Genomic DNA, 25347 nt, shown 5'->3' on the forward strand with positions numbered 1-25347 from the left:
AGCACTTTTAGCCATGGAGGCTCCTCCTGTATACATCCTGTATATTCTGAATGAGTACTGGTCAGGTAATGTGCATGCTGACTTAAGAGCCACTCATAGATGGGCACTTATTAAGACACAATATAAAATTTTCTTAATCTATAGGGCGCATATTTTTTGCCACACTGGAGATGATACTTTCTAGTAGGGGCTGGTATATAAGTCATTTTAAAATGGCACCTATTCCTAATTAAAGGGCATTATTATTCTCCCATTACAATCTATTATACATTTATTGAAAGTTTTGTTTTTCTATTTTTCCCCCAATGGGAAATGCAGCCAATGCATTTTTAGCCCACTTTTTTTTTTACCACTCAAGAGGGGACACTGAGTAGGGGTGCCATTAAATGTACCCTTTTTTATTTGAAGGGTACTTATTGAGATATATCATTGAATGTGCTTAATCTAGAGGCATATCATCATAATGTATTGCAAGAAAAGTTTTTTTTCTCCTTTTCCTTTACAAGAAATGCAGCCAACAGGAAACTTTGTGTAATTTTTGCCATTCTGGAGGGTGCAATGTCTAGTAGGTGTGGGGCACTTCTTGAGATACATTTTTGAAGAGGCATATCATAATTTATTGCACGTTTTCCCCTTTTTCCATGTGACAAGTGGCACTTTGTGCATTTTTTGCCACTCTGAAAGGGTGCACTGTCGAGTAGGTGTGGCACCCTGAAGGCACCCTTTATTTTTGAAGGGCATTTATTGAGATACATTATTAAATGTGTTTGATCTAGAGGCACATCATAATTCATTGCAATTTTTCCCCCTTTTTCGTTATGACAAGTTGCACTCTGGAGGGTGCACTGTCAAGTAAGTGTGGCATTGAAGGCTCATTTTTCTATTTGAAGGGCACTCATTGATACATTATCAAACTGTCTTGATCTGGCGGCACATCATTTTTTGCAAGAAAAGATTACTTTGTGTTTTTTGCCACTCTGGAGGGTGCACTGTCAAGTAGTGCCCCACCCTTACTTGACAGTGCACCCTCCAGAGTGGCAAAAATACACAAGGTAATTTTTTTTTGCAATAAATGATGATGATGATGTGCCGCCAGATGGTGGGGCACTTATTGAAATACATTTTTTTAAGATGCATGTTGTAATTTGTTGCAAGTTTTCCCCCTTTTTCCATTTGACAAGTGGCACTTAGTGTATTTTTGCCACTCAGAAGTGTGCACTGTACATATTTTAAGGGCACTTATTGAAATACATTATTAGTTGTCTTGATGATGTGCAAGAGGCATATTGCAAGTTTTGTCCCCATTTTTCCATATATGACAAGTAGCACTTTGTGTATTTTTTATTTTTTTGTCCACTCCAGAGGGCACTTTAGAAGCACTTTTTCTAAAGTGCCCGTGGTGGCACAGATTTGCTGAAGGTAAACATTAGCTTAGCTTAGCTAAACGTTAGCATTCCCTGTAACCTGCATGAGTATTTCATCAGAATTTTTCCGCGTTACCCAGGTTACGGGCGCGCGCTGACGTCGGAGCGCGGTGGTGACTCACGCGCACCTATAGTACGCTAATTCGCTAATTTGCTCGCAGCCAATCGCCATTAGAGGAGCGGGGAAGCGGCTGCGGTATAACTGGGTCCGCTGTACCGCTGGAGGGCGAATCCAGGAGCTGGCCGCGGGACCCTCCCACCGCATATGAGCGCCGGCTTGCGCTGGAAGTTACTATTTTTGGAGGATAACGAGGCGCTCCGTCCGCTCCCGTGGGGGCTTTGCGTCAGGAGGGCAGGCTCGCGCTGCGCACAGTCTGACAGCTCGAGCGCTGAACAGAAGAGGGAAGAGACGTTTCAGAGACGTTTTACAGACGTTTTCTAGACATTTCATCAGCTTAACGTTTAGAGGACTTTCTGATCTGGGGCTGATCACGCGCTGACACTACAAAAGGTAAGTCCTTTATTTGCAGCGGTTTTCTCACGTGACGCGCGCGTGCTGTGCGGGTAGCGCGTGAATGGGACTGGCTGGGTTAGTGATGATGAGGGAGCTGGATGTGCACGAGTTTTCTCACCTGTCCCGTCCTACAGTCGCGTGACTGGGGCTGAGATATGCTGTACTCATGCAGGACAGTCTTGTAGTGCATCACACCAGGGTTGACCTTCAACTTTTGGAGGGTATAAGGATGAGGCAGGGTTTAAATAATAATAATAATAATAATAATAATAATAATAATAATAATAACGAATAAAAGTTAATTTCATTGCACTGGATTTCTGATAAATGTCATGCTTAGATAAGCCTGATCATACTTGTTGACCCAAATTAACCAGCTGTCAACCAGCGATTTTGTTGGTGCTGATGCTGGCCATGTCATGGACAACCAGCTTGGTCTTCAGTTTGAGTTACTTGCAAACACCTGGTAAAGCTGGACAATCAGTGAGAGCAAGCATGACCATACTTGTTCTAATCTGGCAATCTGGTTGACCATCAACACCACCAAGCATGATTGGCCTGGCCAATCTAGGCAACCAGTATGGTCAAACTTGATCCTGCCAGTTGACCAACATGACAAGGCATTAAAAAGCTTTTTTAGCAGCTGAATTAGCATCTCCAAGCTGTTTAATTAGCATGATCAGCATCACCAAGCTTAAATTCTGACCTACACAGGGTATAAGTTTGATGATTTAGCTGGTGTAGAAGCAAGATCAACCTGACCAAGCTAGACAACCAGTATGGCCAAACTTGACACTGTTGGTAGACCACATGTGAGGCTTCACCAAATTTGTTGACTAGCAAGATCAAGCTGGTTGACCAACAAGGCCAACTTGGCTCTGGATTGGTATATAATATGGTTTTGAGCAAGCGAGATAAGCAGCATGGTCAGGCTTGGTCAAGCTGGTTGACCAGCATGACTAGCTTGGATTTTGGCTGGGTATATTAAATATGTTTCGTTTTTTATTTTTAAGGTTTAGCTAACTAGTCTACAAGCATGATTGGCCTAACCAAAGTAGACACCCAATATGTCAAAGCTTGACCATGTTGGTTGACCAGCATTACCAAGCTGGTCGACCAACAAGACCAACTTAGTTCTTGACCAGTGTAGGGAAACTATATTTTTGCTTGACCAAGCTAGACAGGCAATATGACCAGCATCACAAAGCTGGTTGACTATAGCATTGTCAAAATGCAATATATGCAATATACAATATACTGGTCAAAAGCTTGTTAGCCAGCTGGTTTACCAGCATCAATCAGCCACCAGCTTAGACCATTAAAAACCAGTTACCAGGAGAAACTCGCCTTTTAAGCTGAATTCTTCAATTGTGGAGCACTGACATTTTACTTTAGCATGAGATAAGAACGTAGCAAGATTTGTAAATAATTTAAATGGTTATTTTTTTTCTTTTGCCTGTTTATTTTTGGCTCTTACAGCTAATAGTGTCGAATTGAGGTCATTGTTTGATGCTCAGCTCGTGAATCTCATTTCATATTCCACCCCTCCATGCTGTCCATCGCATGCTTGTTTTTAAAACAATGTGAAATATGCTGTAATAAATATCAGACATAGCTATCGTTTGCAGTCGATAAGTGCTCGTGCTCGAGTGGTCTCGTTTCCCCCCGTGACGTATCCAGATACCCGTTTTAGGGAGGAAACGTGACCCACTTGTTTGACCTTGAGGATGCTGCGCGCGCTTCTTCCCATGGACGTGACGGTGCTGTCTAAGCTCCCCGCGCGCGCACACCACGTGTTCATGTTTCCAAACAAACGTGCGCATCTGCTGCGTGGTGGTGTTGAAGGATCGGAAAAAAGGCGAACGTGATGCTGCGCGCGGCGCGGTGAAAGACACTTCCACGTCAATCACTGCAGTGGAAAAGAGCATCTTCAGCTCAGAGCAGAGTGTTTGATAACAGTGCTCCAGTTCTTATGCAGCAACACTTTTAGTGGTTTAAGTGTTTCTACACCTGGCTTAATTCCGATCTGATGCATTTACACCTGTTTTAGTTCTGATCTGATGCTTATACAGCTGTTTTAATTTTGATTCAATATTTATACAACTGTTTTAATTCTGATCTGATGCTTATACAGCTGTTTAAATTCTGAGGATTTTATACCTGTTCTAGTTCCATTGTTTTTAAACATCTTTTATTTCTAAAGATTCTATATTTAATCTAGTTCCAAAGCTTTTACTTCTGTTTTCGCGTGATTGTACACATGCTCCAGTTCTTATGCATCTACCCCTATTTTAATTCTAAATATGCTATACCTGTACCTGTTCTAGTTTTACAGTTCTACTTTTGTACCTGCTTCAGTGCTTCAAAGATTCTACACGTTATGGTTTTTCTACACTTGTTCCATTTCTGCTGCGTTCACACCTGCTTTAGTTCTGATGGTTCACAACCTCTTCTAGTTCTGTTGCTTCTTTGTGTTCCAGTTAAAATGTTCTTTAAACCCAGTTTAATTCTGAAGATTTTACACGTGTTCCAGCATGCGTTTACACCTAGATTAGAGTTTAGGATTCTCTCCCTCTTCTGGTCCTGATAGTCCTATATTTGTTCCAGTTCTGATGCTTCTACACCTTTTCCAGATCTAATGTTTTTAAATTGGCTTCAGTTCTGATTCTTCTACAACTGTTCTAGTTGTGATGCTTCTACACCTGTTCTAGTTCTGATGCTTCTACACCTGTTCTAGTTCTGATTCTTATACACCTGTTCCAGTTCTAATGCTTCTACACCTGTTCTAGTTCTGATGCTTCTACAACTGTTCTAGTTGTGATGCTTCTACACCTGTTCCAGTTGTAATGCTTCTACACTTGTACTAGTTCTGATGCTTCTACACCTGTTCTAGTTCCAATGCTTCTACACCTGTTCTAGTTCCAATGCTTCTACACCTGTTCTAGTTCCAATGCTTCTACACCTGTTCTAGTTCTAATGCTTCTACACCAGTTCCAGTGTTAATGCTTCTACACCTGTTCTAGTTCTGATGCTTCTACACCTGTTCCAGTTCTGATGCTTCTACACCTGTTCCAGTTGTTTTTGCACTTTTCCAACTATTCAATGCTTTTCCAACTAATTTTAATTTTGAAGTTTCTACATCTCCTTCAGTTCTGATGATTTCATATACCTTCAACAAGTTTACACTAAACAGCCCATTTCAGCACCTGTTTTGTGAGAGTTCTACTGAGAAACCATGTGTTATTCTGTGGACAGAGAACACCTCAGGCCAAAATCTATTGCTGAGGGTAAATGCAGAGAAATTATGGTATAAAACCCCTTTTATCTGATCAGTGCACCATTACCCTGCACAGATAACCATTAGTCTTTGTGCATGAGTCACTCTTAAGCTCCTCTTTATTGTTACACCTGACGCAGTCGGTGAGTCTCAGATGTTACTCAGAAACCTTATTCCTTTAAATGAATGTGGACGTGACGTGCTGTTGTGCTGTACTGCAAACTGCTTCCGGCCAAGTTCAACCCGTACAATGGAAACTGCTTTAGGACAAGGACAGTGGAGCCGGAATAGAATTCTTAAGGCATGTGGTGGAGTGTCACTATCGGTTATCTTCACTAGGTAAAATGATCTACATGGATACGTGTGCATGTGAAAGCCTATTCACTGTTTTAATAAAGCTAACTTACACTGTGTAAATTGAAATTAGTTTTTTTAATTATTTGCAAATTTCATATACCCATGAAACAGGCTGAAAAAAAGTAAGTGGTACTATTCTATTGCATGAAAGTAAGGGAGGTATTGACAATAGGGGTGGGTATAAAAGGGCAACCCATGATACAATATTAGCACGATACATTACCCATAATAACAATGATATCATAATGAATCAATATGATTCTGCAATACTTGATATACATATGGTATCTCTCTGATACTTCACAACATCTGTGTTACTGAAGAGGATATAATACTCTTAAATAAGCAAATACCGGGAATTATGCATTAACTGGTGACAGGAACCACTCTCTTCACTGCACCAATGAAGTAATGAAGCAGTAACTGTAATAGTAAGTCAAATTGGGGACAAGTTTTAGAGAGTTTACAGTTAATACTTAATTGTACTTAAAACATACTGAGAAATGTCTAAGTATGCTGTAATTGTAGTACAGTATATTTAAATATATTATATATATATTTATATTATATACCCAACGAAGTATACTAGGAGTGTGCTACTTACAAAAGACAGGAACAAGATATTTATGGTGGCACGGTGGTGCAGTGGGCAGACTGCCTTCCGCCCTACGATTGGCTTCCATTTTGGCACTCTGTAAATATACTGATTAATAATGTGGCTTCAAGTACAAAGAACAAAAAAATAAGCAAATACCAGGAATTATGCATTAACTGGTGACAGGAACCAATATGTTTCACTGCACCTATGAAGTAATAAAGCAGACACTTTTTAGGGAGTTTACAGTGCCTGTGTTTAAAAAAAAACTTTTGTATTTACCTCCTACATTTCATTACATTAAGTTCAGTACATTAATACCCTGGTGAATATATATATATATATATATATATATATATATATATATATATATATATATATATATATATATATATATATATATATATATATATATATATACTTAATTGTACCTTAAACATATTGAGAATTGTCTAAGTATGCTTTAAATATACATACATTTATATACATGGATATCTAAACAGACTTATGTACTTATACTTAAAATGTGTTAAAAGTACATTAATATTATGCTTTCATCAAATGTTTGATCATACTTTTTAAAAAGTACAATATAGTGTATTTGTTTTTAAAATAGACTACTATAAAGTACACTTTTCAGTTTAATGTAATTGAATATACTTCCAAAATACTTATTTCCAAATATACTTTTTTTATATTTAGCAAAGTGTGTCCACTAAAAGTACAATGGATCGTGTAACTTTTTTAGAAACTAAATTAAATTACTACTACTTATTTAAAAAAATTAAGTAAATTTGTAATATGTTGTAATTGTAGTAAAGTATATTAAAATATATTTTTATACCCAACGAAGTGTACTAGGAGTGTGCTACTTACAAAAGACAGGAACAAGAAGCATATTTATGGTGGCACAGTGGTGCAATGGGTAGACTAACTTCCGCCCGGTGCCGGCTGGGATTGGCTTCCATTTTAACAACTCTTTAAATATACTGATTAATGTGGCCTTAAGTACACTTTAGTGCATTATTGCATAATAATGCTTAGTATACTTGATTTTCACTAGGGTACTGAAGCCATCCAGACTATGAAGTAACACATAAGAAATCACTTACCAAAATACTCTGTAAAGCATTTAGGTGGTTATTAATCTGGGGAGCTGTTAACTTGCAGTTTCTTAGACTGGTAACTGTACAACACAGGAAACTCTTGCTCTTTCTTTTTTATTGGGGCGGTCCTGATGAGAGCCAGTTTCATCGTAACATTTTTGGTGGTCTTTTTTAAAAATGTAAAAAAAAAAAAAATCAGATTGACTGACCTTCATTTCTTAAAGTATTTTTTTTCTTTACTTAGTTGAGAAGTTCTTGCTTCTCATAATATGGATTAGAACATTACTCAAATAGAGTTATTCACTGTATACCTGTAACTCTACCTCTTCACAACTTTACAACTGATGCTCTTTAACAAATTAAGAAACAAGAAATTCAAGTAATTAACTCTGGATGAGTGCAGCACAGCTGTTAACTGAAAGCCTGGATTCCAGGTGACTCTACCTCATAAAGCTGACTGAGAAAATGCAGCCAAGAGGTTCTACTTTGAAGAATATAACATATAAAACATAGTCTGGTTTATTTAACACTTTTTTGTTTACCAAATAATTCTAATGTCTTTTACAGTTTGGATCAATTTAGTATTAAAATGCAATACACAATATTTTAAAATAATGAAAGAAAGTTGTGTCCAAAATTTGTGACTGGAATTGTCCTCTAATTTCTTTGATGATCTATGATCTAAAGACTAGCTTAAACAGAGCAGAGCTAAACAGCACAAAAGCAGCAAAGCACACAAGGAACTGAAAAAAAATCCTTAAAATAAAATTCCAAAGAACGGTCAGAATCTACTATCTAACATCTACATTCCATAATATTATCAAAAGACTCAGAGAATCAAGGTCAAGCAAGATCATCTTTTCTCAGCTACAGCAGCTGTGCTTTTCTTCTCCTCTCTTTTTGCAGTATATCTGTTCTGTGTTTCCAGGAACTGTCAATCAAACTGCATCGTGTGGAAGAGAGAAAGCAGAGGTTCAGATGAAGCACCGAGAGTGAGAATTTCACCCAGACCTATTGCCTAGCAACCCTCAGAGATAAACTAGAGTAGTCCCCACTACAGCTGACAGTCTGAACATAATGTGTTAGATCAGCAGGCTGGGTTTTAGTCTCTGGAGACCATCACTGCCAGGTGAGAGCTAGTCATACCAGCTGAGGCACAGCTGTGCTGTTTTTACAGTTTAAAGAAATGTGACTGCAGAGATTAGACTGTTCTTCAGATCACAGAATATCACATATACTGGGTATAAGACATTTTCCATAACATTTTTCTCACTGTGTTTAAAGTGGAAATGTTCTGAAATATTGTGGACAGTAGGGGTGCACCGTATCGTATGATACGCTATAAAATATCGCCAACATTTTTGAATATCGTGAACGATGTTATACCCTGAAATATTGTGCCATATCATCCACCCCTAATTATCACATCAAGGCAATACTTTGTTTGCTTTTTTTTTTAGCAAAAAAAAAAAATCACACTGTACTAATTTCCCTTTATATTCTTACCACCTTCTATTATACCTTCATTGAAAATATTATAACATTCTCCTTCATTTGCTGGTTTCATTCCATCACCCTGCAGAATAGAAACTGTCTGATAAATGTGGTTAAAGTCTGCTCTAAAATCATTGAACGACCTATCCGTTCTCTTATCACCCTATGTGATCAGCAAACTGTGAAGTTGGCTCACAGGATTGTACAGGACCCCTCTCATATCTTGTTTCCCGAATTTGACTGGCTTCCTTCTGGACGCAGACTTCGTTGTCCGTATTGTAAAACGCAGAGGAGGAAAAGAACCTTCATCTCCAGGGCAGTCCAGCTTTTAAATGCTGAAAAATGACTGTTCAAATGAACTGATGATGGTACATTAATCTAATGGTGTATCTGTGGTTGTGTCTGTGTATTGTGTGTAGTATTTGTTGGAGGGAGTGCGTGCCCTTCTCTGAGCTACTCTTTATGCCCTTTTAAATTGCCCCTTGGGGACAAATAAAGTAATCTGAATCTGAATCTGAATCTACTAGAGACAGATTATATCTGTCCAGTAGGGGTGGGCGATATGGCCCTAAAATAATATCACGATATTTCATGGTATTATCGTGATAACGATACTCTTGACGATATGACAAAATACTGAATTTAAAAAAATGATTTCAAGAATACACTACTGCAACAAAATGAATATAAAATTTTCTTATTGCTTATGATATGATATGGCACACCCCTAACTGAGATATTAAAAAATACAAGAAATTTATCGGATTTGTAACAGAAGGCAATGATCCAGAATGTCATGGCACTAATAATGCGCTCTCCATATCTCCATATATCCAGTATTAAATAAAAAAATAAATGATACTGGACAGAATCTGTTTCTAGTAGATATATAATGGGAAATGAGAACAGTGTTTTTTTGCTAAAAACAGCAAAAAAGTAGAACCCTGATGTAATAATTAGGGGTGGGTGATATAGCACGATATTTCAGTGTAAAATATCGTTCACAATATTAAAAAATGTTGGCGATATTATCGTGTACGATATGATATGGCACACCCCTACTGTCCAGTATCATTTATTTTACTTTAATCCTGGATATATAGAGATATATGGAGTGCATTATTAGTATCATAACATTCTGGTTTATTGACTTCTGTTACAAATCTGATACAATTCTTGTATTTTTTAATATCTCAGTTAAGGGTGTGCCAAATCATGTTCAAAAACAAAATGTAATTAGTTTTTTTTGCAGTAGTTTATTCCTAAAATGTATTTTTTTAATTTAATGTTTTGTCATATCATCAAGAGTATCGTTATCACGAAAATGCCATACAATATTGTGATACTATTTTAGGGCGATACCGCCCATCCCCAATGAACAGTTAAAATGTAACATACAGGAAGTGATGTAAGAGGTGTAGTTTTTCTGTAAAGCTGGTCTGGCTCGTCTGACACTGATGTTTTTGCAGCCCAGTGGATATTTTATTAGCTTATTTAATTATATCTTTTAGCACATAAACCAACCTGTATGGCACCAAAGAAAGGTGAAATTCCCTGTCTACTACTGTTACTACTGCCATTTAGTTAAAGAAATCATAACCTAAATCTGCTTTAGTTTAGTGATTTCTAATTTGTCCACATCAGTAAATCTGAATTAACATTATTGCTATTATTGTATTATTAGTATTATTATTGTCTGTCTTTTCTTCCTTTTTTAGTTCTTTCTTTTCCTGTCTTTTTTTCTTGCCTGTCTTCCCAAGCCTGTTTGTTTTCCCTCCCATGAGCTCTTTAGCACATGGCTCTGGTTTGTAGCTGTCTTGTCTCCGCCCTAGCCCTGCCCTCTCAGGTGTGTTCACACCTGTCTCTAGTTCATTACCCAGCCCCTTGTTATCTACCCCAGGTGTTCCTTGTTTACTCATCTTCTGACTTCTGTGTTTGTTAGTATTTTCTTTTTTATCTAGTAGTTTGTTGCTTTGTTGCTTTCATGCATTCATGCCTACCAAATCTTATTTGTCACAACTAACAATGCCATAGAACCACTTTTGACTCAGTAAATAGTAGGGATGCTTTAAATACCGATACTTGTCTAAACACCTGCAGTTTAGCAAACTGTAATTCATGAAATATTCTATGATGAACTGCGGAGCTCTAGATGGAAAAGTAAGATTCTTAAAGTAAGATTCTTTAAAAAAACAAAAGGGTTATGTATACAATTATATGCCACATGCCATGTGAGAGGATCAAGTATTGTGTCCATTACTTTTACCACATCCCACTTCCAAAGCTGTGTGGAAGAGAATGTGATTGTGGTGACTGTGATTTCTGTGAGTCGCTTGTCTTTTTGCATGGAAAATTCTGATTCCAGATTCCACCCTAAAGATTATTCTTTTTTTTGCCATTTTTCCTAATGTAGGAGCTACTTTTGTTTGTGCGTTAAGTTTGGTATATGGGTGGTTGACATGACGTGGCCTTTTTTTTGGTCCAGTGTGTCAAATATATGTAAATTATAGAAGAATCTGTCAAAAACTGTTAAATTAAAAAAAATATATATACTGTTTTATATTAATTTACAGAGCATTCATGGAATTAACTTTTTCTTTTTTCTCACAATTTTCAGTCAACCCAGAAAGAGCTCATATGGTGTGACTGTCCCAATCACATTTCACAAAGTTAGATTTTGAATAAAAACAATTCATTAATTTACTTTTTGTTTAATCAATCATATATAAATAACCCAGATGTCTACTTGTGAGTCTGCTTGGCTAAAAGTTTGGGCATACAATCACCTAAATGTGTATTGATAAATACTGTATTCAAAAAGATTTTAAGAAAATTATTCTGTTTTACACCTAAAGGGATCTGTTCTTGCTAAAAGTCACAAAATCACATGCTATATATAGAACTCCTCTCACTAACGCTTCTTGCTGGCAGTGCTAAGCAGGGCTTTTAGTAGACGCGCAGTCCGGTTGGTGGATGTAATCAATTTCAGTGTTTTAAGGTTCTTAACAGCCTACACTTACTCAGCTAACCAGCATTTGCATTTGCTGTGTTTCTTATTGGCATTTCCACCTCTAATGCTCTAATGCGGTTCTGAAATAGGGCTGAGTGTGTGTTTACAGTGCACTGCTTCTGTATGCTGAATACTAAAAGAATTCCTCTCCAAACCTCTACTGCTGCAGTACAGGAAGACTTCTGAGTGACTGGCTTTAGACCACATTTATAAACGCTGCTTTGCTGGAAAGCTTTATAAATAATAGCGAGGGTACTGACAGCAGAACACAGTGATTATAATGTGTTTAATATCTTATAAACTGGGTTAACCAGACTTTATATTCAGGCTATAGAGAAATCTCGCTGACTTCGGCCTATCGTTGGAGCAAACAAGACAGTCAAAATGAAATTTGGGTCAAATTCATGCATGTTATTACTGTTTTAATCCTGCACCTCTTAGGGCCTGTCAGCTGGTCCAGATGTCTGTTCTTCATTCTTGTGGCTGTGTATCATAGCAGCTGGGTAGTATATCCTAGAACACATAATGCACTAAATTGAATCAAATGTGTATATAACAAATAAAATATATAACAAATAAAATATATAACAAATAAAAAAGTCATTGATTACAGAAAAAATATATACATGTATTAGATATTTGAATCAAGTCACTTCAGTGCAATTTGGCAGTTTACTGTTCCATTCACAGTAATAAGCCTTAAAGAGCTACTAAACCCCTTTACCATATTTTTTCCATTTATATCTGAAATCTGTTCCTTTTAAAGTAATGAAACATACCATGCAGCGCTTTTCAGGTTCAGCTGTGCTATAGGCATGTATGACACTATGTATACACTATGTATACACTATGTATAACACTATATGCAGATCAGTTAATCAATAATACCTCCCCCCTACTGACGTCCAACCATCTGCATCTCACTGCAATCAGAGGCACACTGCTGCTGCTGCACCTCCAGCCAATCAGCTCTCCCTCCTCCCCTCCCCTAAACCCATACATCATCCATTTTTTGTAATATCTTTTGAGATCTCTCTTTTCTTTTTTTATTTTCTTTTTTTTTATTTAGTTTATTTTTGATTTTCCATGGTGATACATACATCCAGTCTATATAATAAACAATAATCACAATGCCTTTTTTACAATAACACCATATTAAAAGTCAAGTCAAACAAAGACGCCCAAGTTAAAATGAATAAACTAATAAAATAAAATAAATTATAGGATTAGTCTAGTGCACAATGTAGTCCCAGATAAATTATTTCATCTGCATTTCCAACAAAAAACAACATTTTGACCATCATAGTGGTTCTAGGCGGAGCACATTTTTTACATAATCCAAAAAGGGTCCCAAATTCTATGAAATTTCGTATTAGAGCCAATTACAATACTTTTTTCTTTTCTTATACCCTCTGTTACTTGTCACCTCACTACAAAGGTGCGACAGAAATATGTGGTATGACTTGGGTTTATATAGAGTGCTGGTTTTGCTGGTTGCCATTGATCACCACCAGGGATTATGGGAGTTGGAGTTTCTGGACCTAACTCCACTGATTTTTTTTTTCCCTCCGTTGCCCAGCTCCCCTGCTGGTGGCCAGTGGTGCAGCACTGCTTTAAAATTAGTTTATAGTTATGAATTGTGAAAATTGTAAAAAACCCAGTGTATTAAAACTCCTCACTGCAGATTGTGCAGCTGGAGTAGCTGATGTTAAGTGTGTTAATAAGTGTGTAGATCTGTGTTTAAGTGTGCTTCAGTTGTAGAGTGTGGGTGGTGGATTGTATTTCTGTAGAATAAGCCTGAGGTGAGTTCAGATCATGCCGTGTTGTTTATGTTCATGTGAGGAGGTGGGGGATGCTGGGGGGCATTGCTTAGCAACGCCTGCATTCTTTGCGGTTTTCTGACCTTCAGTGATCAAACATGACTCTGTGTGTGATATGAAGAGCTTCCTTATGTGAGACCGGCCGCGTTCGGCCTGTTATTATAATGTGAAGTGCGGACACTATGGAGGGGGAAAATTGCCTTTCGATCAGTCCTTCATTCCTCTACAGAGAAAAATACAGCTCTGCAAAAACAACAGCAGTGTTTAAAAGTTATTTTCTGAAAGTCCAGAAAAAACAAGACAAGACACATAAACATAAAGAGTTTTATGACAAACTAAAAACTTTTGCAGAAGCTTGAAAGGTTTATTTCATTCATTTTTACCACTGAACAAAACAAAATTCATTTCTAAACTCTTTTAAAAAGAAAAAGCAACTTAAAAACGTATTATTAAACATTTTTCAGAATTTTGAGCATCCCAGCATACTTACCAATAACATTTACAATACATTTACACCAGCAGTGCTACTCTAATCATAAATTTACCTCAGCAGTCCTACTCTAGTCATAAATTTACCTCAGCAGTGCTACTCTAGTCATACATTTATCTCAGTAGTGCGATTTTAGTTATACATGTACCTCAGCATTGCTATTCTAATCATAAATGTACTTCAATAGTGCTATTTTAGGCATACATTTGTTTCAGTAGTGCTATTCTAGGTATACATTTGTTTCAGTAGTGCTACTCTAATTATAAATTTACCTCAGCAGTGCTATTCTAATCATAAATTCACCTCAGTAGTGCTATTCCGATCTTACATTTACCTCAGAAGTGCTATTCTAGTCCTACATTTGTTTCAGTAGTGCTACTCTAATTATAATTTTACATCAGTGCTAGACTCATATGTGAGTCAAAGTTTATACAGCAAAAGGCAACCAGTCTTTTGATAAACAAACACATGCTAAGGCTAAGTTTCCATATTTTACAGTTTCAAAATAATACAAAATAAAACAGGACCTGAAGCTAATGTTTGGGCACTATTTCACTATTCACTATTTACCTCAGTAATATCTTTTTTTGCTTGTATGACAGCTTGTAAATGCTTTGTGTTGTCAGATTTTACATGTGATTGCCTTGGTGACAGTGTGTACTACTGATAGCATTTGAACATTTTGTTTATTTCACTTTGTGCCATTTATAGAAATAAGTGATTCTAATCATTAGTTCTAATCCAGGTCGTTCTAATCCCGGAACATGTAATCCCATCAGTAGATCCGTAGGGGAGAGGGGGCAAAAATCTCTAACCCAGAGGAAATCACACAATAATATATATATACATACGGGACAAGTTCAGAAAGTGTAGAGTATCAAACTCAGGAGATCACCAAATTCAAGAAATAAACAAACCAGCTGATCTGGCACCAACACAAAATTACTGAGACAATATATTTTATCTGCTGCTGTTTATGGTTTTGCTATGTGGTTTCTAGGGTGTTGCTCTCATTTTTATGAGAAAAAATATGGTGAATACAAAAAGCAGGATACAGCATGAAACTACACAATTAGATCTACAATAGTGCCACATTTGGTGACTGTAGAGTTGCAACCTGTAGATGAGTTTAAGTGTTTGAGTTAAAAATGTACAGACACATTTTAGTGAACCCCTATTTGAGCTTTTGGCTGCAATCAGCACCACCATAAAAGCAGATACAGCTAACTACCTAATGCTAGCCAGTTAGCATAACAAGCTAACACACTGGAGTGACGGTAGCTCAGTTCTGTGGAGTTAAATGCTCCGTCCTGCCTGAAGAAAAATGAGAACAGCACTTTGTCTGAGGAGCTCCTGCTACTGTTCCTCACTGTGTGAGTGTTTTAGTCAGAGTAAAATAGAAAAACAACAGCAAACAGCAATTATTCAAAAGAGAGGAAGGGAATTGCGCAATCAATCCTCAGCTCGTAGAAGAGTTCCTCTCGTCCCACAGACAAGCAAAGAATCGGTCCTGAGTACAGAATCATTTATTCAGCACAAGTGAATTTACAACATTTTGAGCATCCCAACATACTTACCAATAACATTTACAATACGCTTACCTCAGCAGTGCTTCTCTAATTATAAATGTACCTTAGCAGTGCTACTCTAGTCGTAAATTTACCTTAGTACTGCTTTTCTAGTCACACATTTATTTCAGTAGTGCCTTTCTAATCATAAATGTACCTTATCAGTGCTACTACTGCTGCTACCTCAGTAGTGCTATTTTAGTCGTAAATGTATGTCAGCAGTGCTACTCTAATCATACATTTACCTCAGCAGTGTTATTCTATCATAATTTATCTGCGTAGTTCTATTCTAATCATAAAATTACCAGAGCAGTGGTACTAAAATCACTGTAATAAAGTTTATATATCAAAAGGCAGGCAGTCTTTTGATAAACGAACACATGCTAAGTTAAGGCCAAGTTTTCTGTATTAATACTGTAGCTTGAAGGATAATTTTAATGCAAACTGAACTGAATTTTATATTTGTTTACTGGAGAAAGAAGGGAATTGTGGCTGATTTTAATAATGTAGTGCCTTTAATGGCTTCAGTTATAATATATTGTAAATTACTATTAAACTTGTGTCTTACTGACTTGTGCAATCGAGCTTTTGAGAAATATTATTATTTATAGTATTTTAGGTCCATTTATAGTGTTTATGGAACTTATTTACAAAATATTTTTGATATTTTGTAAAGAAGGTGGTTTAAAGCTGTTGGAGTATCTAGGTGTAACCCAGCCTTTTTACAATAACCACACCTTTTTGAATAGAGCTGAATAACATTTAAAAAAACGAATTCTGTGGGGATATAAAAATTTGACAATATAAGCAGAGGTTACACTAGCTGTTGCGTTTAAATAAAGGAGATAGAATAACAGTTTACTGGAAAAAAACGTGATTGAAAGTTGTCTGTTTTGTTATTGAAACCTATGGGGATGGGTGGGGTTACACGGCTTTCTGAAACCGAACAGCTGATTTTTCTTCATATATTGTGTAATGTTGTGGGACAAAGTAAATCCAGTAGTTTAAAGAAGAATATATAATAAAACAATTGTGTGATGCATACCTGATAAAAAAATCACCTTTTGCTCTGAGTGAAGTTAGTTCAGTAGGTCAGTGGAACTATTGCGGCCTCCTACCCATCATCTTACCCAGCAGAGCTCCTCCAGTTGAGCAGGATAAAGCAGCTTCCTGCTGGAAGGAGCTCCTGATCTCCAGCCTCAGGAATTCCAGGATTTTCTAAAAGCTCTCAGTGATTTCAGCACGTGGTGAAAAGAGCTCAGTTCACTGCAGTACATTCAGCACATGCCCTTTCAGACTCGTTATTGCCTAGTCAATGCCATCCATACGACTCAGCTTTAGAGCTAGCAGCAGCTGCAGCGCAACACAGCGCTAAAGACACACATCCAGGACTTCCTCGGCAGATTCATTCTACTGACTGACTAACTGCTGTTATCTCTCTTCATAGATAAGCTGTTAAAGACATGGGCTGTGAAGGAAACATGGTTAGCAGATCATTCTTGTGTCAGAATAATGGGATATGTTTTCTTGCTCAAGGCTTTTTACAATTTGCATGGTGACAGCAGCATCAATCACAGCGCTGCGCTTATCATATACTGTGGGTGGGTTAGAACAGCTCACTGAGTTCATGCTTTTAATGTAGAACTGTTTCAATTTTAATATACAGTGTATTTGAAAAGTATTCACAGCACTGCACATTTTTTATGTTTTGTTATGCTACAGCTTTATTGCGAAATTGATTCATAAAAAAATATTTGTCCCCTTAAAATTCTACATACATTTACATTTACAGCATTTAGCTGATGCTCTTAACCAGAGCGACTGACAAGGTTATTCCTATTAGGAGTCTTGCCCAAGGACTCTTATTGGTGTAGCACAGCATTCAGTCACCTAGACCTGGAATTGAACCCCAGTCTTTCACATGATGTGGTAGCTCACTGGCAGGTAGTGGTGTTATCCACTGCACAACAACAACCACTATAATGTCAATTACCATACCCTACATTGCCCATTTTATTATTAATATTTTATTATAATAAATATTTTATTAATATATTTATTATTAACAAAAGCATCCATTCATATTTTCCTGGACCCTGGAGCCGTCCAATTCCTGCTGCCGAAAAATAATCCCATAGAATGATGCTGCCACCACCATGGCCACCACCATGCTTCACTGTAGGGATGGTATTGGCCAGGTGATAAGTGTTGCTGGTCAACTCCAGACATGACGCTTGCCATTCAGACAAAAGAGCTCAATCATTGTTTTATCAGACCAGAGGATTTAGTTTCTCATGGTCTGAAAGTCCTTTAGGCACTTTTTGGTAAACAAGCAGGCTGTCTTTTTCCTTTTACTGTGTAGTGGCTTTCATCTGGCCTGATTGGTGGAGAAATTGAAGATTAAAGGAAAAAAATAGTTGTTCTTCTGGAATATTCGTCTTTCTTTACAGAGTATTTTTTTAAAAATCTTAAAAACACAAAAAACATAGTTAAAATTCTGAGTTATGAATTATGCCATTAAATATTTAATGATTAAAGTATTAAAAGCCAGGTCTTTTTTTTTTTCAAATATACCAAAATGCAGATTCTATCTTTTAAGCTCCTTACTCTTTACTCTGTGTTAATACATTTAAATGAATTTTATTTTAAGTTCCATTTAAAGTAAAAAAAAGTCTTATAATTGAAAATCCGTGTTTTTTGTTGGACAGTCTTTGTTGTTCACAAAATTATACAAACAAAACATGAATTTTTATTTTATTGCTTTTTGTCATTTAAATATCAAGCTATTTTAACATGACCAAAAATGTCCTGCCCATGGGATAACCATACCTCTTTAAGAAAGTAACCTATGACATGGGTGACATCATAACCTTCATACAGTTTTGTTTTGAAGTGACTGAAATGCTACTGATTGCTGAATGTTCAGCAATTAATAATATTAATTTCACTTAAGATTATGCATATTGTCCCCATTCATAGCCGGTGTAAAGCTTGAGCAATAAGAATAATTCTAGTAATTCAATATTTATGTATATTTTAAGAGAACAACATCACCAAGAACAATTTAATTTATTTGCTTTTCCTGGTCAACCACTTTTTCATTAAATGCCAGATTTTAATAAAATGGTCCATCCTGTTGTGTAGCTCGCAATCACAATATTCTGATAAATACCTTCCTATTTAATTTCTGCTGTTTCTAATCTCTGTATTTCTTTCTTCTTCTTTTTCTGACCCTGTGCAGCACAAACTCTTCAGTCTTCAGCTCCATCTCCTGGGTCTGTCTGGTGGTGGGTAGCTCATCCACTGTCTTGTCCCGCGCTCTTCTCTCCTCTTCACTTGCTGGGATTGACCCAAGTCCGGTGCAGCCATGCCCAAAAGCAGTAAAGTGACCCAGCGAGAGCACAGCAACGAGCATGTCACCGAGTCCGTGGCCGACCTGCTGGCCCTGGAGGCCCCCATGGACTACAAGAGCAGTCAGATGAGCATGAACATGGCGGGAGGAGGACCTCCGCCAATAGGCAAGCAGCCAGACATCTCGCCCGATCTGGAGGACGGGCGGCCGGCCTGGAACAGCAAGCTGCAGTACATCTTGGCCCAGGTGGGCTTCTCAGTGGGTCTGGGCAACGTTTGGCGATTTCCCTACCTGTGCCAGAAGAACGGAGGAGGTAAGCTGTTAATGGCCTGGTTTGTAGGTTTAGAGTTTGTAGTCTTTTAGAGACATGTCAGTGTCAGGAAAATGCAACATGATGCAAAAGCAAACATTTTCCTTTGTATTTTTATTTTTACTATAAAAATAAAATAGCATTTAAATGTATGGATCTATATAAAAATATTCTATTTTACTTTTTTCACTGCATGAACCTTTTTAATTGTTCTAATGTCCAATTGTCCCCACCCAGCCAGCTGTTAGTCAGCTGTATGTCCTTCATCACTAGTAATGCCAAAACTCTGCAGACAGATAAGAGATGGTCATGTCAGCACATAGATACCATTTATTACAATTTTTGACACCTCCACACTACAGCAATACTACTGCATTCAATATATATACTTTTTTTATTATTATTATTATTTGTTCCCATTTTCTGCCCAATTTTGCACTGCCAATTTTGCATAAACCACTCATTAGGTCTCCCCCTATCACTAGTAATGCCCCAACATACCAGGAGGGTGAAGATTAACACACCGAAGTCACCGCTTCTTTTAGAGCTGCTGCATTATTGCTGAGTATCACAGTGCACTTGGAGGAAAGCACAGTGACTCGGTTCTGATACATCAGCTCACAGACGCCTTGTGCTGCGGACATCACCCTAGGAGTGATGTGGGGAGAGAGCGCCAGCTACCCACCCGGAGGGAGCAGGGCCAATTGTGCTCCCTCTGAGCGCCGGCAGCTTGATGGCAAAGCTGCACAAGCAGGGTTCGAACCTACGACCTCCCGCTCATAGTGGCAGCGCTTTAGACCGCTGGACCACTCAGCGCCCTGTTACTGCATTCAATTTAACAAAAAAAATCTTAATGACTACGGCTTTAAACAGTAAATAAGTTTTTTTACACTCACACATTGCATCCGTTGTTTAGAGGGCCATTCATTGAAAGGTCTCAGAAGTGTTTTTCTAAAGAACTATTTCTGGCAGCTTTATTTTTAAGAGTGTTTGGCAAAATTTATTGACTTCAATAGGATTATTTTGTTAACATGACGAAGCGATCTGATTGAACCCATTTTAGGATGTTTGTGTCTGAATTATTAAGCACATTTTAGTTCTGTATAATTACCTCTATGAAATGGATTTTAGACTCTGTTAGATTTGGGTTGTGTATTCCTCGTGTGTTGAATTTACTGAGCTGGAGGTTTTGTGCAGTTATTTATTGAGGCTGGAAGTGCAGGTGATTTATAAACAGACTAGTCAGGGCTGGGGCAGAGCTAGACATTTTATGTCGTCACTCTGGGGCTGGATTTTCATAATGTTTAAGACTGTGGTGATAACCTTCGACAGGACCATCGTATCTTCTGAGTCTCTTGTTGGGTTGTATATACAGTAAGGGTGTACCATATCTTTTCATAATTGATATACCTTGACACAGTAATCCATACTGTGATAATAGCAGTATACTGTCTTGAAAACGGTCTGTTTTGTGTTTATTTTGCTTTTTGCTGTGATGCAGTAAAAGTCATTTTTGTGTGATTGTTTATTCTTTTTTGCTGACTCCACTCCAAGCTCAAATTTGAAAAAGGTTAAAAATGGGAGGGGTTATTTTGTGAGAGGCACTGAGTGATGTATGGGTTTAGGGGCGGGGCAGGAGGGAGAGCTAATTGGCTGATATGCAGCAGCGAGACGCAGATGGTTGGACATTAGCAGGGGGGCTGATATTATTGATTGATTGATCTACATATTGTGATGTGTCTGCGTACCAAAGTACACAGATACATCATCCTTGCCTATAGCACAGTTGAACCTGAGAGGGTGCTGCAGAGGTTTAAAGGTTAGGAAAGGTTTATATATAAGTTTTATACAAATTCAAAGGAACAAGTTCAGCTCTTTGAAGTTGCTGAATGCATTAATTTTAAGGGGTGTGTGAAAAGTATTTAGACATACACAGTTGATTTTTTTGCACATGAATTAAGTCTAGTTCTAGACTTAATCCGTATCTCATTTAATGAATCTCTACTTAACCAAAACATCAAAAATGTAAATGCCTGTTCCCATTGTTTTCACTAGTCTGAGCGAAGTTACATCACTTTATTACTCACACGTTATTGGTTGTGTGCATATTTGTCATTGGTAGAGAGCAGAACAGCTGACACACCCCTTTTCCCTTTTCACATTTTAGCCTACATTTAGGCTGTCCAGTGCTTCTTTTGAGAATTACTCTAAAGGTCATAGAGCAGTTTTAGGTTAAGTGGGTCAAAACACTGTTGTTAGTGTCCACAACTGAACCTTTGAGAGTCCAGTCTCTGGGTGCTTGGTCTGTCTATGCATTGTGAATACTAAACTAAAACCTGCTGTAGGAAACAGCATGATACAGTAATACAACAACAATAGAGCAGCAAAAAACAGTTACATCAAAATAAAATCTAGTTTAAGAACTAAAACACAATATACAAAGAAAAAAATATTGAAACATACAAACATAAAATTATTGCACTGTTTTAATATATATTTATATTACTACAAATTACATACAGCACTGAAAAAAAATTAAGAGACCACTTGAGTTTCTGAATCAGTTTCTCTGATTTTGCTATTTATAGGTATATGTTTGAGTGAAGTGAACATTGTTGTTTTATTCTATAAACTACGAACAGCATTTCTCCCAAATCCAAATAAAAATATTGTCATTTATTTGAGCTGAAAATGGCGGAAACAAAAAAATATGCAGAGTTTTCAGACCTCAAATAATGCAAAGAAAACAAGATCATATTCATAAGTTCAAAAATCAATATTTTAATCACAGTTTTCATGCATCTTGGCATCATGTTCTTCTCCACCAGTCTTACACACTGCTTTTGGATAACTTTATGCCTTTACTTCTGGTGCAAAAATTCATACAGTTCAGCTTGGTTTAATGGCTTGTGATCATCCATCTTCCTCTTGATTATACTTTGTTAAAACCAAAGAAACATCATTTTTAATGGTTAGTGGTCTCTTTTTTCCAGAGCTGTAATCACATTGGGTAAGATGTGAATCCAAATTCAAGGTGTGAGGGGAGAAAGTGTAGGGTGCAGAATGAGTTTGTTTGGGGTGTAGATGTGATATGTTTCATAGTGAGATAGTGATAGTGAGTTGTGATAGATGCAACTGGCAGTTCAGCCACCTGATGGCCTGTGGGAAGAAGCTGTTATGGAACCAGCTGGCTCCAGTCTTTTTGCTTTTTTGCTCTACCTGCTGTTGCTGCTGCTGGGTAGCTTTGAGAACAGGCATTGGCTTGGGTGGGTGGTGTCCTCCTGGACCTCCTCAGACAGCAGCTGGAGTATACAATAAATCCAATATCCAGCTTTAGAAGCTGAACCCTGGTGATGTGCTGGGGTTTCCGCGGTACAGTTTCCGTACCATGTGGTGATGCATCTCATCAGAATACTCTTCACAGTGCAGATTTAAAAAGTCCTACGGATTCAAACCGAGCCTTCTCAACCATCTGAGGCGGTAGAAGCAATGTCATGCTACATAATACATCATTTTTATCGAGATGGTCTTTGCAGATATAAGCAGAAAATGTGATTAGAATAGAAAAAGAATGCAGCTCGATGTGATGCATGCTTGTTTTCTGTTTCTTGTGGGTTTTTAGTGTGAATGAAGCTTCATAAATTCAGGGATAAAGAGAGTGTTTTCAACTCAGCTAGCAGATAGATTCAGCCAGGCTTAAAAAGCTAAATGTGACACTGAGATTGTCTTCTTGCTCTCGGCTTGTTGCATTTACACATAGATTTATATAATTTCTGTGATTGTATATGTTCACTGACTGTATGATATGGCCAAAATCACAATATATTTCACGCAAAAAAACAGAGAAAAAGTGCCAAATACAATCTGTAAATACAAACATCTGAAAAATTTATATGGCAGTACATGCAATGTGCCCTATAAAGAAAAACAACAATGTATACTGAAATATCGGAAAACATTTGCTATTGCGATATATAGATTCTTCTAAGCAGCACATTTATCTTTGAGGACAGATCTGCACACTCTTGGTGAGATTTTAATCTGAGTGTCTTCATAAGGGAGAATCACCTGGGATAGTTTTCTCAGCGTCTTGAAGGAAGGAGTTCCTGGAGGTGCTGAACAATAGTTGCTGCTTTTCCTTCACGCTGTGAAGCTCCAGCTCATCCCAATTAAATCACCTCAAATCACCATCTCAGTTCATCAGGTTTAGATCAGGGGATTCATGTGGAGGACAAACAAGTCTTTTTCATTTGACTACATTTTAAATTATTTTCAGTATTTAAGGATTCTCTCACTTAAATATAACTTTGTTTTAATTGATGTTTTAATTGAATTGGAGATTGCTGTATGTTTTAATGTGAGTGCTTTGTGTAGTCTGTCTGTCATTGTGTGGAATGGCGTGTCTGGAAGCCGTGGAGATATCTCTTCCCTTTGTCATCCCAGTGGCCCTTTTTTTCTTTGCTAGCTGTCCCTTGCTACTCTCTCTCTCTCTCTCTCTCTTTACTCTCTCGTCAACTCTCAGACTCTCTCACTTTCTCTTTCACTGTCACTTCCTCTCTCTCTCTCTCCCACTCACTCATTATCTCTCTCTCTATGTAAGCTTTATTGACATGACTGTAATGACAACAATATTGCAAAGCATTCAAGCAATAAAAACAACATATCTCACTCACTCTTTCCCCGAGAGCATTTTCTCTCTTTCTCTCTCACACCCACTTACTTTCTTTTCTTTCACTCTCTCACGCTCACTCTCACTCATTCTCACTTTGTCCCTCTGTCTCTCTCTTTTTCACATTCTCTGTTACTTACTCACTTACTCTATCTTTTACTCATTCTCACGGTCTCTCACTCTGTCTCTCTCACTTATTCTCATTCTGTCCCTCTCTCACTCTGTCTCTCTCACTTATTCTCTCTCACTTATTCTCACTCTGTCTCTTACTCTCTCACGCACTCTATCTCTCTTTGTCTCTCTCATGCTCACGTTCTTTCTCTTTCTATCTCTTTCTCTCTCATGCTCACTCAATTTTCTCTCACTCTGTCTCTCTCTCACTTTATCTCTTTCAAACCGTCTCACTCTCTCTCTATCACTCTGTCTCTCTTTGTCTCTTTCACTCCCATGCTCATGTTCTTTCTCTTTCTATCTCTTTCTCTCTCATGCTCATGTACTTTCTCTTTCTGTCTCTTTCTCTCTCATGCTCACTCACTTTTCTCTCACTCTGTCTCTCTCAAACATTCTCACTCTGTCTCTCGATCACTTTGTCTCTCTGTCTCTCTTATGCACACATTCTTTCTCTTTCTAACTCTTTCTCTCTCATGCTCATGTACTTTCTCTTTCTATCTCTTTCTCTCTCATGCTCACTCACTTTTCTCTCACTCTGTCTCTCTCAAACATTCTCACTCTGTCTCTCGATCACTTTGTCTCTCTGTCTCTCTTATGCACACAGTCTTTCTCTTTCTATCTCTTTCTCTCTGATGCTCATCTTCTTTCTCTTTCTATCTCTCTCTCTCATGCTCACATTCTTTCTCTTCTTTATCTCTTTCTCTCTCATGCTCACGTTCTTTCTCTTTCTGTCTTTCTCTCTCATGCTCACACACACACACTCCTTCCTTCTCTAGTTTTCTTTCTTCCTGTGTCCTCTGTTCCTCTATTCTGAGCCAGACCTGTAATTTTCCTTTCATTATCGTCCAGCATAAATAACTCTCAGACTGAAAGCTTCAGCAGCGTGAAACACTGTACCAAAAACAACAACACATCACTATCAGACTGAGAGCAAGAAGCTCTCTTTTTATTTTTAATCAAAGCCCATCAAAGAGCAGCAGTCTGTGATCAGCCCGGCTCTAATTACACTCATAAGCTCGTGGATAGCTGGAGCAGTGCTGGAGCAGTGCTGGAGCAGTGCTGGAGCAGTGCTGGAGCAGTGCTGGGCGTAACATAAACCCCGCTGTTCTAAGCTGTTATTTCCAGAGTGCTCTCTGACTTCAAACAGAAGCTGGTGAAACGGAGGATCAAGGTGTAGTCGGTCAATCTGG

General features: G+C 37.7%; 1 protein-coding gene across 1 annotated transcript in view; it reads left to right on the plus strand.

Annotated features, from left to right (window-relative positions):
• The first annotated feature begins 1607 nt into the window (after window positions 1-1607).
• The window catches only part of slc6a17 (solute carrier family 6 member 17), a 42940-nt gene continuing 19200 nt past the window's right edge, over window positions 1608-25347 (plus strand). The window contains exons 1-2 of the mRNA XM_007232972.4: window positions 1608-1935; window positions 18897-19320. Coding sequence (XP_007233034.2) covers window positions 19023-19320 — 298 coding nt within the window. The 5' untranslated portion in view covers window positions 1608-1935; window positions 18897-19022. The remainder of the gene's footprint in view (window positions 1936-18896; window positions 19321-25347) is intronic.

Source organism: Astyanax mexicanus, chromosome 12 (assembly GCF_023375975.1).
Source record: "Astyanax mexicanus isolate ESR-SI-001 chromosome 12, AstMex3_surface, whole genome shotgun sequence".
In the NCBI taxonomy this organism is placed as follows: domain Eukaryota; kingdom Metazoa; phylum Chordata; class Actinopteri; order Characiformes; family Acestrorhamphidae; genus Astyanax; species Astyanax mexicanus.